Source organism: Gadus chalcogrammus, chromosome 10 (assembly GCF_026213295.1).
Source record: "Gadus chalcogrammus isolate NIFS_2021 chromosome 10, NIFS_Gcha_1.0, whole genome shotgun sequence".
In the NCBI taxonomy this organism is placed as follows: Eukaryota; Metazoa; Chordata; class Actinopteri; order Gadiformes; family Gadidae; genus Gadus; species Gadus chalcogrammus.
The window spans coordinates 6,144,163-6,162,149 of NC_079421.1; the positions used below are offsets into that span (position 1 = coordinate 6,144,163).

General features: G+C 46.6%; 1 protein-coding gene across 1 annotated transcript in view; it reads right to left on the reverse strand.

Moving 5' to 3' along the window:
* Window positions 1-16,228, reverse strand: part of ccdc88b (coiled-coil domain containing 88B) — a 54,179-nt gene extending 37,951 nt beyond the window's left edge. The window contains exons 1-10 of the mRNA XM_056601140.1: window positions 15,945-16,228; window positions 14,673-14,821; window positions 13,853-13,961; window positions 9,453-9,522; window positions 8,949-9,007; window positions 8,116-8,199; window positions 4,999-5,139; window positions 2,717-2,865; window positions 1,869-1,950; window positions 920-1,078 (exon numbers count right to left, since the gene is read on the reverse strand). Coding sequence (XP_056457115.1) covers window positions 920-1,078; window positions 1,869-1,950; window positions 2,717-2,865; window positions 4,999-5,139; window positions 8,116-8,199; window positions 8,949-9,007; window positions 9,453-9,522; window positions 13,853-13,961; window positions 14,673-14,821; window positions 15,945-16,001 — 1,059 coding nt within the window. The 5' untranslated portion in view covers window positions 16,002-16,228. The remainder of the gene's footprint in view (window positions 1-919; window positions 1,079-1,868; window positions 1,951-2,716; window positions 2,866-4,998; window positions 5,140-8,115; window positions 8,200-8,948; window positions 9,008-9,452; window positions 9,523-13,852; window positions 13,962-14,672; window positions 14,822-15,944) is intronic.
* Window positions 16,229-17,987: the final 1,759 nt, after the last annotated feature.

Here is a 17,987-nt window from a genome sequence, read left to right on the forward strand (position 1 = left end):
CACCGATGCTAAAGAGATGGCATGTTTAAAAATAATAATAATTAGTAAAGCTGTTTAAATGACTACTTGAAATGACCATGGAAATGTTATGAATGTTCAGCATTCAGCTTAATAAATAGTGTGGCGACTCCCACCCCCGGGGAGTCTGGGTATTCATAATGTTTGGGGAAAAGGGGTTTTATTGTCTTTTTATAACTTGATGTGTTATTAGGTTAAGTGGGGTTAACGGGTTTGGGTTCTTTATTGTTTGTGTGTTAATTGTGATGTGTGTGATCGGGACCATTAGTGAGAGTGTTGTGTGTGTTGGTCAGTTGTTCCGTGTTTTCTGTTGTGTGTGTGTGTTTGAATATAGCCAGCTCTCGTGGTCGTGCGGTGCACTAAGGCACGAGAGTTGCGCCGCCATTTAAACTTGGGCTCCCGTCTCGTCCTTCCCGCGCTGCTCGCCACAGTAATTTAAGTTGGATCAGAGATTGGTGAATCCATTGTGTTCATTTAACATGATTGGTTTAAGGCAATCGGTTTCCTCAAATGAATTGAGTAGACGAAATGTAATTTTAAGTTGTTGCAACTAGAATGTAATAAGTTACATGAACACATGTTATATACGTTGAATGATTTGCTGCATTTAAGTGTAAAAAGCTAATTCTTTACATTTCACCTCAGTAAATGGAATTAGTAATGCTAACTCATAATACACATGTCACAATAACTCAAGCTATAAGAGTTATCTTTACTTACATAAAATAATTGCTGGTACTTAATTTATTTGAGTTAGTAAACTTAAATAGTTCAAGGCAATCGGTTTCCTCAAATAGTTTAAGTTCAACTAACTTGTCAGGTTTTACAGTGTACCTTGAGCTGTGTGCGTGTGAGCTCCAGGCTCCTCAGCTTGTGTCTGTGTGTGTGTCTGTTGTGTTACCTTGAGCTGTGTGCGTGTGAGCTCCAGGCTCCTCAGCTTGTGGCGCAGGCTGAGCAGCTCCTGCTGCAGCGGCTCCACGCGGCCGCTGCGCTCCCGGGCGCAGTCCAGCTCGTCACGCAGAGAACGCACACCGCGCAGCTCCCCCTGCAGGGCCCGGTTCTGAGGAAAGGTACACACACATACATTAACACAGACACACACACACACACACACAACCAGAACAACAAAGACCCCCCCACACACACACACAAACACACAACCAGAACAACAAAGACCCCCCCACACACACACACAAACACACAACCAGAACAACAAAGACCCCCACACACACAACATGAAGGGATGCTTGTTAGTGCCTCGGAGGTCAGAAGGAAAGTCTCGCTTGTGTGGAAGCGTTTGATTCAGGGATGAAACAGCCGTTCATCAATGAGCTGACCTGCATGTGGCGCTGTGTGATGAGCTGTCACTGGGCATGTTGTTGTATGTTTGAGGGCTTTTGAATGTGCGTTTGTGTGTTTGTTTGTATGTGTTTGTGTGTGTCTATGCGTGTGGGTGTGTGTGTTGTATGTGTGTGGATGTATGTGCATGCGTGGGTCAGCTTCTTTATGTTAACCCCTTTTAGATTTTTTGTGTGTGTGCGTGCATGTATGTGTATTGTGTGTGTGTATGTGTGTGTGTGTGTGTGTGTGTGGGTGTGTGTGTGTGTGTGTGTGTGTTTGTGTGTGTGTGTGTGTGTGTGTGTGTGTGTGTGTGTGTGTGTGTGTGTGTGTGTGTGTGTGTGTGTGTGTGTGTGTGTGTGTGTGTGTGTGTGTGTGTGTGAGTGTGTGTGTGTGTGTGTCTGTGCGTGCACCATCTGTTCTGTGTGTATGTATGTGTGTGTGTGTGCGTAATGTGTGCGCGTGTGTGCGTCCATCTGTGTGCAGAAGCCTGCAGTAGTGTGAGGGAGAACCTCTTTGTGAAGCTTCCTCAGCTGCTCCTCCATGGTCTCCACCTCCTGCTTGTAGTCCAGCAGCTGGTCACCTTTATCTTCTCTGGGAGAAACAAGCCAAGGACCTTCTGTTATCATGCAGGGTGACCAGACAGCCCACACACACACACACACACACACACACACACACACACACACACACACACACACACACACACACACACACACACACACACACACACACAGTGTAGAGCCGCTCCTCTCTGAGGACCTTTTAAACTGTTTTATTGATCCTCAGGAGGGCAGCCTGTTCAGACTTGAGATCAAACGCGGTCTTTATCAGAATCCCCAGGAAACACCGGTGTTATTGGTGAGCAATAGACGTGAGACACACAGCATGGCTATGATAACTTGGGCAGAAGTTTGTTTTTCTCCAAAGCAGCTGAAATGGAGGAAAGGTCCAGGTTGAGGTCAGGGATCTGGCTGGAGGACAGCTGCACAGAGGCGGCAGACATTTTAAATCCAACCCAGAATCTTTGGGCAGGGAGTCAACCCCCCTGGCCACCTTATCCCGCTACATCGCAACAACAAGAGCCTTCCTTGTTACCCCATGGTGGTGTTTGTTCATGTAGTGTAGTGGAGAGACAGCGGAATTAGCGATAATCGCTCTTCATTTGAACAGATTTTCTAGGCTTTCGAGTTTTAAGCTTCTGACTCATGGATGGTTCTCTCTCTCTCTCTCTCTCTCTCTCTCTCTCTCTCTCTCTCTCTCTCTCTCTCTCTCTCTCTCTCTCTCTCTCTCTCTCTCGTTTTCCTTTCTCCGCCCCTCTATGGTTCTGCCCTCCATCGACACGGCGACGTGGACTCACAGTTGTTGTTTGAGGCGCCGTAGTTTGGCCCTGCTGTCAGCCAGCTGGAGCGCGGCCCCCTGGGGAGGCCACGCCGTGGGGTCCCCCAGCGACTGGCCGCCCGGGTCGGGATCCAGCTCCTCCCGCTCCCGGCTCAGCTCCGTCAGCCTCTGGGGGAGGGGGGCAAGAGGGGGGGGGGGGGGAGGGAGTGGGGGAGAGAAATGTAAAAAGAGAAGAGTGTGAGGGAATGAAAAGAGAGGCGGGAGAGACTTTGGACCCTGTGTTGCATCCAACGCAATTTACTTTCTACACTGACGCATGTGTCGTTTCTAGTTTGCAACTTTTTGTCGCAGAGCGTTCTTTTCCCTCCAGCGCCACGCGTCAATAAATTAGGGAATGATCTTGCGCCCAAAGGGGCGGTTTGGCGAACGGAGGAGGCGTGTTCTGGCGCAAACCTTCCCTGGCGCTATTTTGCAGTTTCAGGAAACAAACCAGGAAATACCAGGTTTAAAGTCAGTGGCGCGTTGTTCCGATGCTATTTTAAGGGCGCATGCATAATGTTGCTTTTGCACCTCGCGCATACACTTTGCTTCTCTCCTCTACCTAGCCACACATTCTTGGTACATTATTTGGGAAAGAACAGCTGATACAGCGGTAATAAGTTGTACTTTTAAATCAATGCATCTGCAAACACCGTACAGAAAATACATATTTTCTTGACATAGACATCGTGTACATGGCCATAACTTTTAGGATTGATAAGTATTTGATCATGAGAAAACATTGTTTTACCGCCAGTGAGTGTTAAAAAGAATGAATGAAGTGTGCGTATGTGTAAAAGAATTAATGAATGCGGGCGCGCATGTGTGCGTCCATCTGTTTAAACACACGCAAACTAAACACGTAATGCATAATACAGTCCATGGCAATGTATATTAACGGGGAGACACATGCATATTAGGTACACAAGTCGATAACGATAATTCATACAATACTGGTACGAAACGATGTTTGTTAATGTATTGCGTCTATCATTAAATAGAACCACAGTTACCGCATATCATATGTGTGTTAAGTTTTCTTTGCCAAAATTTATTAAAAGGACTCAGTATTTCTGAAGTGACACTATTCCATGTGTGAATGAGGCCATATTATTTGGCCATAAACTGAGCCATTTGAAGTTTGAAAATCATGTGGTCATGCATCTGTCTCATCGGAGACTGCAAACGTGCTGTCAAAATATCAACTCGTCAGATTCAAAAGCGCTCATGGCTCAAAAGCTACTTGCGTTTGGCGCTTCTCACTTGTGTTTCAGACCGTTAAAATAGGGCCCAATGGGTGGGAGAGAGAGAGCGAAAACAAGTGTAGGTGAGAAAGAGAGACGAACTGAGAGAGAGAGAAGAGGTGAGTGAGAGAGAAGAGGTGAGAGAGAGAGAGAGAGAGAGAGAGAGAGAGAGAGAGAGAGAGAGAGAGAGAGAGAGAGAGAGAGAGAGAGAGAGAGAGAGAGAGAGAGAGAGAGAGAGAGAGAGAGAGAGGGAGAGAGAGAGAGAGAGAGAGACAAAGAGAGAGATAAAGTCGATTTGCAGTTAGACACAGGAGAAATGGAACTGGTACACAGTATTGGAGGGAAGGAGGCAGACTATCAGAGGGATGGTCAACAGAAAAGAGCCTGAACGGCCCAGCACAGGTGCGTCACGAGAGACACAGAATAAGGGAAAGAATAAATAATAGATCTATTCTTTTAACAGTGCTGTGAGGAGAATCAGGTGACACAGAGGCAGTGTAACCGCATAAAGAGGGCAGATTAGACGAGGAAGAAGAATAGACAGAATAAACAGCAGACGGGGGGAGAGGGGTGCTTGGGAGAGGATTTGGGTGTGAGGGAAGGAGAAAGCAGGAGATGGAGGGAGCACTCCAGTGCCACAGTACAGTCAACACGTACGTGCACCCAAGTGTGCATGTGTCTGTATGAGAGTCTGAGAGATTGTCTCAGACTGTGTGTCATTCGGTGTGTGTGAGTGTGTGTCAGTGTTATGTGAGTGAGAGCGTCTTTGTCAAGGTGACACAGTCACGGCAATTTCGAAGCATGCAATTTCATATAATTATAGTTCTAATTACATGATGACATGATAACGATGTTTATGTGTGTGTATGTATGTGTGTGTGTGTGTGTGTGTGTGTGTGTGTGTGTGTGTGTGTGTGTGTGTGTGTGTGTGTGTGTGTGTGTGTGTGTGTGTGTGTGTGTGTGTGTGTGTGTGTGTGTGTGTGCCTGTGTGTGTGTGCGTGTGTGTGTGTGACATTACCTCCAGGTGCGTGTCTCTCTGTGCCAGCAGGCTTTGTATTTGTTTGGCCATGGAACCAAAGGCCAGCTCTAGCTCCGTCTCCCCCAGGCCTCTAAGCTCCTCCCACTGGAGAGGAAGCACCATCCGGGGGTCCTGAGTCACCTGAACAGGTGAGAGTCATAGACACACCTTCATCATCATGATCGCACACCTTCACACACTCCTATACACACGCACGGCTTCCCACACACACAGGGGTTCATCTGTCAATTCTCTCATTGTGTACACGCGCCTCGCTGATGTGGGTATGAGTATTTGCGCAAATGAAGCGTACTCTAAAGCCTCCCCCGACAGAGCCCGACGCTGTCAATCACCCGCGCACCTCCGTGGTTGACGTTGGATACGTCCCTAATGGGGTGAATTACCGGCAGAAATATAGACTTTTAGATCTTTGAAGAGATTCAGATATTTATAATTCGAGTCTATGAAGTATAACACCATACCCCAACAACAATGTGTTTACCGTCAGATGTATTTACACCCATCACACCCATTTTTCACGCCGTAATTTAAAAGGAGACGAAGTGATGTCAAGATATTTTTTGCCGCAACATAACAACCAACGTATTACATTTAACATTCCCTGATCTTGATGTGTGGGCGTGTTGCCAACGGTGGCAAACTGTTGGCATGGACAACAAGGATCAACATTATCACCCTCACATAGCGCAAAATGTAAAGTGCACAGAAGGCAACGTCAACGACACACAACACTAAAGACACAAAACACCAACGACAATGCAAGAAAAACCATGGTGGCAACGTTCTCAGGAAGAGCCTTAAATCTCTGTGGTAACACTGATATCTAGTACCGGCCCACGGAAGACCCTAGCATGCAATGCTACAATCAGTGTTTGAATTACCCCAACAACTTCGGGGAGCCAGCATTTCCACTGAGTTTGCGATGGCATCATTAAAAAGCCCTGTCTCTATATTCATACCTACATCATTCCTATGCCAGGTACATTCTTCAAAATTATTATTATTTAATTTTTTTTACAAAATGCCAAGTAGCTAATTCTGAAGAAAGAAACACATGATCACAGATATCTTAGGGAAACAACAAAAAACACCAACTTAATCAAGAAAGGATTATGGGAGCATTTTCGCGATTGCTCATTCACGTGACCTGCAGGTTGGGCCAGCGGTGCGCTGAATGCGGGAAGCAGGCTAACTGACGTGAATGACAACAAGGGAACACTGAACCAACCCCACTGACATTGCATTATCCATACATCATGGGCCGACTTCGGACCAACACCAACAGTGAAGATCAAGGCTATATTACAGGGACGATTGCAGGACATAAACGCATAAACGCTATGAACGATGAAATCTATTTGCTTACTCCCTGACTGAAATAAAGGACGTACATTATATCACTTAATCTAATGACTATAAGGCAATATAGTCATTGGCATTGGCATCGCTGCCAGTGCCACCGGTGTTTCGTATAGGAGCAAAAGTCGAGTGATGTCAAGTAAACAAAGGTCAAAGATGCTGAAGCCGCAGAAATGGTACAGTCCACTGAAGGGTTGTTTGAAATAGTATGACATTATATTATTCCTTGCATGATTAGCACAGATTGAGAAATGCTACATAACCAAACACTTGTAATTTTAATAATATATCAAGTATTTCAGTACCGCCAAAGCTGATGTTTTAGTCCCTAGGGGGTCCAAATCCCATTCGAGGGGGTCAGACCCCCCCAAACCCCCCCGGAATTCGAACCCTGGCTACAATATAATGTAGAGATGATCATGCAGACATGCGAGCACTGAATCTAACGTGTGTAGAACCTAGATGAACCAACCACACGTTCAACCACGCCTGGGGAAGGTCTCACTCCTGCACCTGGGATTCTGGTGACGGAATGAATCCTGGGGACAGGACGGCGTGTGTGTGTTTAATGCCTGTCCTCACCGCTGTCCTGACGTGTTTAATTACAGTAACTAAATTATATTCCTGTAAGGAAGGACGGAGAGCAGGGCTGGGATTAGAGAGGGTTCGTTTGGGGGACGTTTTTCAACATTTCTTCTTATTATTAAATCCTCACTGAAAAGGACGAGAATCTGGATTTCCATGAGAATAGTTTTTGTTGTTGTTATATCGCCAGTCGACGCAAGCTGAGGCAGTGGCCAGTGCTTTATTCCACCGTAAGCTGCAGGTTCGACAAAAACTCTCACAGCGCTTTACAATAGTGCCTAACATTCAACCATTCATTCACCCATTCACACACCGACCGCAGAGTCAACCACGCAGGGCGACAGCAAGCTCGTCGGGAGCAGTTAGGGTGAGGTGTCTCGCTCAGGGACACCTCGACACTCAGCTAGGAGGAGCCGGGGATCGGACTACCAACCTTTCGGTTACCAGTCAACCCGCTCTACCTCCTGAGCCACATGCCACCCCTGGTAAATGTCATGTGGAACCCACTAGTCCATTAGCCAATGAGACGCCTCCCGAGAAAGTCTTTTAGCAGCCCACCGGCAATAACCTGGAACGAAGCCGTAGCGCCACCACCCCGAGGCCTGACCTGCCTCATCTGTTTTGCACATGAAAGAAGTGGTTCTCCTGAACGACACCCCAGGGACAGTTAACCCATCGAGTGTTTCGACACACTTCCTCTACGCAATCATCTGATGAACGGATGACGCAAGCAACGCCGCTGCCGCTAAATGTGACTCCGCAGACGACAGCGAAAATCGGAGAGCAAAATAGATTTTATCTCACGGACGCAGCTCAGCGGGGAAGACAAAACATCTGAAAAGTACCTTGAATGCCCACAGGCCTCATTGTTCTCAATCCATATCCACTCTACCCCCCCCCCCCCCCCCCCCTCCTCCTCCTCGCATCTCCCCGCCCCCCCCGGCCAACTTTGAAGAAAGCTCAGCAATTCTGGACTCGGTTCAGATCCAACTGCAAATGTCTATAATCAGACTTGGGACCGGTGGACAATGGTTTCACCGAGGAGCAGGCGCTGGTTAAATGCTTATTATATTGGCTTGGTGTGTGCGTGTGTGTATATATGTGTGTGTTTGGGGAGGTCTTGATGTAATTATCCCCAGGCCCGGAGCATACCTCTTGGATACAGCTGGCGATAGCTGCCTGGGTCTGGATGTCCAGAGACTGAATCTGCTGAATGAACCTCTCTTTATTCTCACACTGCAAACACAGAAGAGCAATGGAGTGCAGTCAGCATTGTGTACTGCGAGTGTGTGTTTACGTATGATTGTTTGTGTGTGTGTGTGTGTGTGTGTGTGTGTGTGTGTGTGTGTGTGTGTGTGTGTGTGTGTGTGTGTGTGTGTGTGTGTGTGTGTGTGTGTGTGTGTGTGTGTGTGTGTGTGTGTGTATGTGTGTGTGTGTGTGTGTGTGTGTGTGTGTGTGTGTGTGTGTGTGTGTGTGTGTGTGTGTGTGTGTGTGTGTATAGGTGCACGTGTGTGTGTGTGTCTGCGTGTGTGTGTGTGTGTGTGTGTGTGTGTGTGTGTGTGTGTGTGTGTGTGTGTGTGTGTGTGTGTGTATGTGTGTGGTATACAGTAAATATGCCTGTGTCTATTTCTGTGTGTGTGTGTGTGTTTGTACGAAAGGGCTATACAATTATTTTACACAGACTTTACACATGCAGTCAATTGATGGCCCAAATAAAAACAGCAAAGATAGTGCATAAACAAATACCTGAAACAATGCCGTAATGTTATGAGTAAAACAATGTGTGTGCGTGCGCGTGTCTGTGTGTGTGTGTGTGTGTGTGTGTGTGTGTTTGTGTGTGTGTGTGTGTGTGTGTGTGTGTGTGTGTGTGTGTGTGTGTGTGTGTGTGTGTGTGTGTGTGTGTGTGTGTGTGTGGGCGCATGTGTGCATGTGTGTGCGCATGCATGCATGTGCATGCATGTGTGTGTGCGTGCACGAGTCATTACCTGCACAGCGCATCCCAGAAGCAGCAGCAGCAGCCTTGTGAGTTCTTCCACAGCTGCTTCTGAGGATGCACACACACTCCTCATCGTCACAACCAACACCATCATCATCACTGTCGCCATCTTCCTCCTCACACTCCTCATCGTCACCACCACCACCATCACCATCATCATCACTCTCGCCATCTTCCTCCTCACACTCATCATCATCAGCCAACCCTGCGCCCCGCCCCCCCCCTGCCCCCGTCTCAGACGCCACCCGGAGGCAGAGCTTCCACATTTAGGCGATAAAGCGTCGTTCTCAGTCTTCCCAGCCAGCCATCTGTGTGAGCTAATTAGCAACAACCCAAAGACGTGCAACTGATGCGTGGAACCGAAGCTCTACTCGGAGCCAGAGAACCACAACACGGCGCTACCTCTACTTTGTGACACCTGGGAGTTCTCCTGCACTGATGGCAGCGCTGCATGCCAGGAAGTTGGCGGGGGGGGGTGGGGGAGATAGGGTACCTGTGAAGGGATCCTGACCCAGAACGGCGATGTTTGGGAGCGGGATCAGTATCAGCTGCTGAAGGTCTTCCTAGAGGACACAGTTGAGATGATAATGAGAGTATGGAGGCTTCACACGGGGACACCTGGCCACATGTGTGGTTCAACCTCAGCGGTGGGGTTCACCCTGTGGAAAGTGGGGTGTTACACTGAGGCACTGTTACTAGGTAACTGTGGGGTGTCTGATTTTAGAGTAGTCTACAGATTATAGTCCTCTATCATCTATCTATCTGTGTTTTTCATCATCTTCAAGACGACTGAAAGCTATTGTTTGGATCCCCATTGATAGAGGCACCCAACAGACTGAGATTCTCTCAGCAGCACGCTGAGCTCTGATTCTAACTACCTTAAAGTAGACCTGTAATTACTCTTGGCACACATACTGTATTCGAAGACTTTGTTATTATGTTATATATTCTTTTGAATATTTCATAAGTTCATAGCTATGGTTCTGTAATTAGGTTTATTGATCTCTACACTCATAACCCTCATTGAGAACAAAATAGGAACTCTGAATGCAGCTCGCAAACGCCCTGAGCTTCTATATATTAGTGATATCACAAATTGTTCTTCATGCACATCTCGAGGAAGTATAGAGAAGCCGGTCTTATAATTATGTGTTTAATTACTTTGAAGTCAAACGAGATAAGGAGCCTGACACGCTGACGGGAGGCGGTTCATATACTGAAAGGCTTTTTCATTGTTGCTGTTTTTCTCACTCCCGGCAACATTCCCACCAGCTTGGAGCGCGTTCCCGCCATTATTGGAGTGGTGGTCCTGGCGACACCAAAAACAACTTTGAATCCAGTTTGAGGCCAAGGCTTCCCCCAGGCTCCTGCCCAGAAACCTGGCATCTCTGGCAGCGCGTCCGCCACAGGGAACACAGTGAAACAGAGAGCCCCCCCCCCCCCCCCCCCCCCCCGCGCGCTCCGTGCCTCACGCAGACAAGCGCTGCCCGTGTGGGCGTCCGCCTAATTGAGTTGGAGTCAGGTTCAGTTGGCGTTAATTAGCTTACCTATACCTCCGCAACCTCTAATTCTGCCGGCAGAGAAAGAAAAATACATAATCTGTCGAGACACACAAAAAAAACACTTTCTCAAGCGCAGTTTAGCTGTCGATGAGCCATGCAATGAATACACTGTCTCTCGCTCCAAACCCACTCTAGAAGCCAGTTCCCTCTCCTCTACCCTTCCATCAGGGCATAATCATTTTCATCCACACACACAGACATGCACACGCACACACGCACACACACACACATACGCACAGCACACTCAAGTCACAGTTAGAACACACGTTCTCTCACTCTCATTTGGTATGCAGTGGGGAAGGGAGGGGAGAGAACGCAGTGGTGGTGGTGGAGGTTGGGGGGGGGTGGGGGGGGGACACCTCTTAGCAATCACACAGTCTACAGTTTTGTCATCAGAACCCTGCGCAGCCAACCTAGAGTTATCCAGTCCTGTGGGGCATATAGGCGATGTCACCCACTCCACCTAATACGGCCATGTGCTCATCCTCACCCCCCTCTCGCTGCCTCGTGCCTCGTGACCTTAAAGGGTCTGACGGGGTCCGTCTGGTGGAACAGACCCCTCCAGGACAGAGTGTTTGAAGGGATTCTGAAGTGCATTATTTCTTTCAGTGGCAGCAATATGTACAGATATTGTTCTGGTTCTTCGGTGTCTTATCTGTTGGTAAAAAAAAAGAAACACCCTGCTTTAAGAGATTAGGAAGAGATTAGTTTTGAAGGGATTATTGGAGTGATTGTATCTGCGATGATACTCAGACCCTGAATGACTGCCGGCTGACTATAAGGTTAAGTACAGCCCTCGGTGTACCTCAAGTTGTAGCATCGTAATTGAGTGGGAATTAGTTTGTATCCCTGTAGTTTATCTTCTGTCTATCTGCAGAGCATATTTGACACATTCGCTCTGATTCTTGGGAAGGAAAATGCCATCGCAGATGATTCTGTATTCTTTTTTCTCATCTGTTTCTCCTATTCAATTATAGATACGGAAATCATAATGGGATACTGATGAGTACGTATAATTTTCCCTTGAAAAGTATGTGCAGTTGATTTCCAACTGCTAATCAGAGCCTTGTCATCTTAGCTTGATAATGTAACACATATCCGACCCATTCATTTCAATATCATTCTCACTAAGAAGGGAAATCAGCATTTAACATTTCCATCCACAAAATATGATGAATCAAACTCAGCTTAACTCATTAATTCAGGTGCTTGAAATTCAATCTTCAGGCGAAGAGAATATAATAAATATGAACTGCCACGTCAATGGTAAGAATAATGAAGTGAGTGCTAATCCTTTTTTTTTGCGTATTTTCTGCTGAGTGTTTTGTATTTATGTCTGTAAAGCTACACAGGTGGTACACAAGCTCCCTCTCTATATATGTATAAAAAACCTGAGGCCAGAACGTAGAGAGCTAAGTCTTGGCTGGCTGGCTGCTTTCTTCAGCTGGTGTTCTTGTGTTCGTATTCCCAGTAGCTTGGGACGCACGGCGCCAGATACACAAACGTCCCCAGAAGAAGAAGTAAAAGGGGGAGAAAGGGAAATTAGAATTAACAGGGGAGCCTATTCTGAGCATACCTGGTGGACCTCTACAAAACATTGGCCCAATATAGCCTCGCTAATTATCACTGCCGTCCCTCGCCAAGGCAAAGAAACACAAAAAGTGATTCAATGAAAAAAGAAAGAAGTGAAACAAGGGGAAGCAACGCCTTCTTTGAGTGTGTGTGGGTGAGTGTGTGTGTGTGTGTGTGTGTGTGTGTGTGTGTGTGTGTGTGTGTGTGTGTGTGTGTGTGTGTGTGTGTGTGTGTGTGTGTGTGTGTGTGTGTGTGTGTGTGTGTCTGTGTGTGTGCGAGTGTGTGTGTGTGCGTGTGTGTTTGTGTGTGCGTGTGTGCTACGTGTGTGCGTGGCTGCGTGCATGTGTGAGCGTGTGTCGCCTTACGGAGCCATTTAGCCTGTTCCACTCCCTTCTCTCGCGGCCTCTTCCCTCCCCAAAATCTGAGCATTGCGTGACGTTGTGTCTCTCTGTTACGGAGGAACACTTATTGCAGAAAACTTGAACCCACAACACTTGGCCGCCCATGCGCCCCAGCGTGGCTCCGTACGGTGATGCCGAGCTGTTTGATATCTTATGTTCCTGAGTCCCCGTGACCCTGGGACTGGTTGGTACAGGCGAGGTCACTGCTCCTCTCCATTCCTCTCACTCGCCCCCTTGTTTTGGTTTTAAGGCAGCGGCTGTTTCTTAGCAACAAGACTGATGAGGACAGAACTTTGTATTTCTCCCCCTCCTCCCCCTCCTCCCCCTGCTGCTCGTTTTCTGGTTCAGCCTCTCATCGGCGCGTTCCCTCGCTGTGCAGTAACACCAGAATAGACACAAGCAACGTTTTTGGACTTTTTTGTTTTAGCTGCCTCCTGACCTCGCTAATGCAGATATGTCAATAACATGAGTCTGCCAGCGTGGAGTTTGACCTAGGTACGTCCTTGTGTAATAAATAGTAAATATTCAAATAATAAAAATGATTAAACCTGCACTTTGTAAGTTTTCGCATTAACAACTTAAAGTGGGTTTAGTCTGAGCCAGGGATTCTCACAGAGACAGAATCCCTGGATGGAAAGCCGCAGTAGAAAATGCATATAGGGCAGGTTTAGGTGTGTCTATGGTTGCCGACAGAGGCAATCAGATTAAGTGAATCCCAACTCTGGATCGGAACAGAGACGCTCTGATTACCGAGTGTTTTGTGAGCATTTGAATGGAAACACTTTTTACACCAAGGAGAACGTGATTTAAGTTAATCACTCTGGATCCCCACTCTGGTTTGAGGGAATAAGCTATTCAGGGAAAAACACTAAGCCTAATGGGAATGCTAATGCTAATATCACTTAATAGCACATACATATTGTTGTTGATTGTTGTTCTGTGGCGTACCATGGAGGACCGATCAGAAAGGGGCCTTTGAACACTTAGAGCTGCCGTAGATATGATTTGAGAGTTATCAAGAGAGCATGGCATGTGATTGACAGGCAGGATATATTCATCTAAACCAATCAGGCATCTCTTCCCTGATTGGTTTTGTTGAATCTATCCTGCATCAGAAATGAATATGGCGACCGGCCTTAAATCGAATGCTTGGATACAAAGGCAAGCACTGTCAACTCAGAACAGATATTCTTTCAGAGCATTTCACTTAAAAAGCTGATTGACGACTTTGGCATTTCTAACCAATTACAGCTCTTAGATCCTACCTACAGGCCCTTTCATTTATTTTTAAATGTTTAAAGTGTAAATTCAACCTCCTTTAAAATCCATTTCAAAGGTTGATTTTAGCATATGTGTACCTGGTAGAAGGCCCTGAGGTGGCGGTTCAGGATGGAGAAGTTCTGCAGTCGGAGCATGCGGCCTCCGGCATCGCGGTGGTAGAGTTGCTCCACCTTTGGGTTGGGATCTCTGAAAACACAGCTAGTAAGTTAGAGATATGGTTCCTTGGGGTGTCTGAGAACACAGCTCAGCTAGGTAGAGATACTGTTCCTTGCCAAGAGATTACAATTCACGCAACAGTGAATTTTGTGCACGGAGTAGGGATCAAATTTTAATCAGCCTGAGCATAACACCAGCAAAATTAGGTTGCGAAGTTTGTCGAGAATAATAAATAATGATTAATGTTTCATCGTTGGCGGTTATAGACTTAGATATAACCTTATAATGAGTTAACAGAAGCACGCCTCTCACTGGAAATGGGATTAGTATTGCAGCTCAATTTGCCTGTGTATCAATAATGTTAATACAATATTGAACGCAAATTTCTGTCAGACCTACAAAAGTATAATTAGACTGTTGAGTTATACTGTTTGAATAAATTCAAAATGTCTTAATGATAAATGGTTTTACTTTCAAAAGTATTCCTTTGTCCTTGTTTGTATAGCGTTGGTTTATCTCCCAGAGCATGTGAGTAGAGGGTGCATCAATAATAATAATAGGCCTTATAATAATAACTACATGAGTCAAGAGATGGTTTATTAGGTAGCCTTTGAATAAACTTGATAGACACAATAATCGAAGCGTCTTGGTACCATCTCGGAGTGCAATGCTTCCTTGGATTACAGCCATGTGTCGTGTGGAATAGAGTCGAAGCGAAACCAAAATCTTGGTCATGCTTACATCAACCTCATGACCTCGTTGAGGAAGACCCCGTCGGTCAGCCTCGTATACCAACTCCCGGTTCCCCGGGGGGGCGGGTCTGCGTCCGGGTACGGGCTGTGGGGGGGCGGTCTGCCCGCTCCGTCCACCATGGGCTGGAACAGCAACACCTGGGCCCATGATCGCACGTCAACAACAGAAAAAGCGACAACGCGGAGGCTCGGAATATAGACGGAGGTATATGATATGGTCCGCTCGGGATCGTTGTTTTATTAAAACGACGATGGCAAGTGCGCGCCTGTAGTATGGCATTCTATAGTCGGCCGACAGGAAGCTACTTCAGACGGCACGGGGCGACACCTGTTCGGACAGGTGGGCGCCGCGCTGTCACACTGGGAAGCACTTCACAGTGAAGAGAAGAGCCAAGCGGGACGGCGGCCAAGGTCTTCCTGTGCTGCGACTCACTGTGCCAGTTCACACTACAAAATAATGAGGTTTAGTCCCAATCCCGGACCCGGGCCACCTCTTAATAATGCATTGTTAATATTGTCTATAAAATGACCTATAAGCGAAAAGCATTGGCAGTAAGTTAAACTGAATACATACATATTGCTGAGGGACTGAGGCCTAATCAGCCAGATTGTATCTGTGTGTGTGTGTGTGTGTGTGTGTGTGTGTGTGTGTGTGTGTGTGTGTGTGTGTGTGTGTGTGTGTGTGTGTGTGTGTGTGTGTGTGTGTGTGTGTGTGTGTGTGTGTGTGTGTGTGTACGCGCGTGTGTGTGCGTGCGTGTGCAATGTAAACCCTTTGTGGTTATTACTGCAGTGTCGTGGTGAGTGTGATGAGACACTAATGGCGTGTGTTATTAGTGTTATTCTCTGCAGTCTATGCAGCGGTGCGAAACTGTCAGAGGAAGCAGTCAAAAGGAGAAGTTTGCTTTGCTCTTCTATATGAACAATAGAGAAAGAGACCGTATAGTTTGTATCTATTTTTTTTCTTTTTGTTTGTTTGTTGTTTTATATTGTTGGTAATGGTAATGCGCTGATGTGTTTCAATAGGCCTAGTGCTGGGATACTTTTGATTGGCCTCTGTTCGTAATAACGAGAGCCCATTGCTTCTTAAATGGAATATATATCCATGAGACCTGAAACAACTTGATAGAAGTGCTTGGTTTGGTTTCGTGTGCAGGGCTAGACTACTTGTTTTAAACTATTTCACGGTAACGTCCAATAATAAAGTCTTTATCGACCATCCGCTTCATGTCGGTTTGAAAGGAGTAATTTATAAACCACGTACCCATTTGGCCAACGCACTCTCCAGGAATTCCTCTATTAACTCCATGTTAGCCACCATCGGTGAGAGATCAAAGGACCACTTAATCAAACAACAATAGCCAGCTCAAGGCTACAATCAGAAGGAGAATGAGTGTTTCATAAGGACATGTCGGTGGCCCTACCACTCCCTCCCTCTGCGTGACTTCTCTTTCTTCCTGTCAGTCATCTAGTTCTGCAGCACATTGCAAAACCGCACCGGAGTGTTCAATACGCACGTGTTACGTATGTGGAACCACAGTCCTCCTCCTCCACCTCCTCCTCCACGTCCTCCATCAGAGAGACCCCGGCGTTTCAGACCAGCACCCTCAAGATGGACGAGGGGACCATGGAAAGTCTTGAGTTTTATTACCACCTATGTTAAACAATGCCATCCGAATTAAATTTGTGTGACAGATTCAAGTTTAATTTCCTGCCAATGACCAGCTCTAATTTAGATAAGGCACACAAGATGCGCGAGATATCTGCTTAATTAATTTCAACGCTAGGAACTAATGAAGTATTGTACAACAGCGAACTCTGCTGGTGGTAAAGATAAGGCGTCTGTCGTTTGATGGATAGACGCGGCCTTATTTATTCATTCGTTCGTTTGTTTATTCATTTATAAATGTTTTTTATTTGTTTATTTATTTACACATTTCACTCCAAACAATAAAACCAACAACAGCCGTCTTCTGTTGAGTTCTTGGGATTTTAATTACAAATCAGCAGTATTCCTAACCTTTCATTTACATATTCTAAATATTTGATGAATCTTCTGAGAGAATAATAAATAAGTAAAAACTTTTGCATGGAAATTCTTTAGATATGGTATTATTCTGGAACGGAAACAGCCCCCTGTAGGATATGACAGAACCAACAGTTGGTTCGTCTGTGGAAATAGAATCAGTTCCTGAGACTTGCACACAGTTACAAACTGTGAGCAGGGTTTCTTGCACTGCAGAGCACACCCTTCCAAATTTGTGCATGAATGTGACTGTGTGTGTGACTGTGTGTGTGTGTGTGTGTGTGTGTGTGTGTGTGTGTGTGTGTGTGTGTGTGTGTGTGTGTGTGTGTGTGTGTGTGTGTGTGTGTGTGTGTGTGTGTGTGTGTGTGTGTGTGTGTGCTGATAATGCTTGTGCAGCAGTTCTGAGATTATCCACAGTTGGATTATCAGATTGGTATAGAGCTGCCAGAGTATGGAAGATGACAACCTTCATCTCGTCACACCCTTGTAGGACACTGCTAAACACACACTAAGACTCAGTGCATACAGACACTCGCTGGCCCACTGTCGTACCTGCTGAACGCCACTCTGGGGTTCTAGACCAATCTACCAGCGGGTCATCCACTGGTCTGCCCCCATTCAAACATAACATGTACAAAATGTAGCCAACACTACAAAGCAGTTAAAAAGATCTACCTTTAATATTTTTAACAACGTTTAACAACTTATCAGACGTCTAACAATTCAATTTCAGTCGGTAACTCTAGCTGTGCTACAGATAAATACCCTGGGCGTGGATTTCTCTCACATGAACATAATGTAACAGTGAGTCGAACAGATTTAAACAAGGGGCTTTCACGGACAATGATGTCTTAGTGGGCGGACACAATTGGATTAATTCGAGTTGGCTTGTTTTTAATACATGCAAATCCTACCCCCCTGTACTTTACTCTCTCCCTACGGCGAAACAAAGGAGCGCCGCGCCTCTCCTGCAGATCACTGATGTTGACACGCTCCGTAATAAAAAGAAAGAAAAGCTCCTACACCCAGCGTGTTGCTGTGCAAAGCCCGATATCCCCCCCCCCCCCCCCCGACGGGCCCCCCCCCAAACCCCCCCCCACGGGCCGGCAGGGCGCACAGTGGAGCACAGATGCTGCTCCGGCCGGGTATAAATCAGCCTACCTCGTCGGACTCCACAGATGTTGTACCCCGACGCCCCCCCCCCGCCACCGCCTGCCAAGTTTAAATCACTGCAACCCCCCCCCCTAAAAATAAACTCCCCCACCCCTCTTATCACTCCGC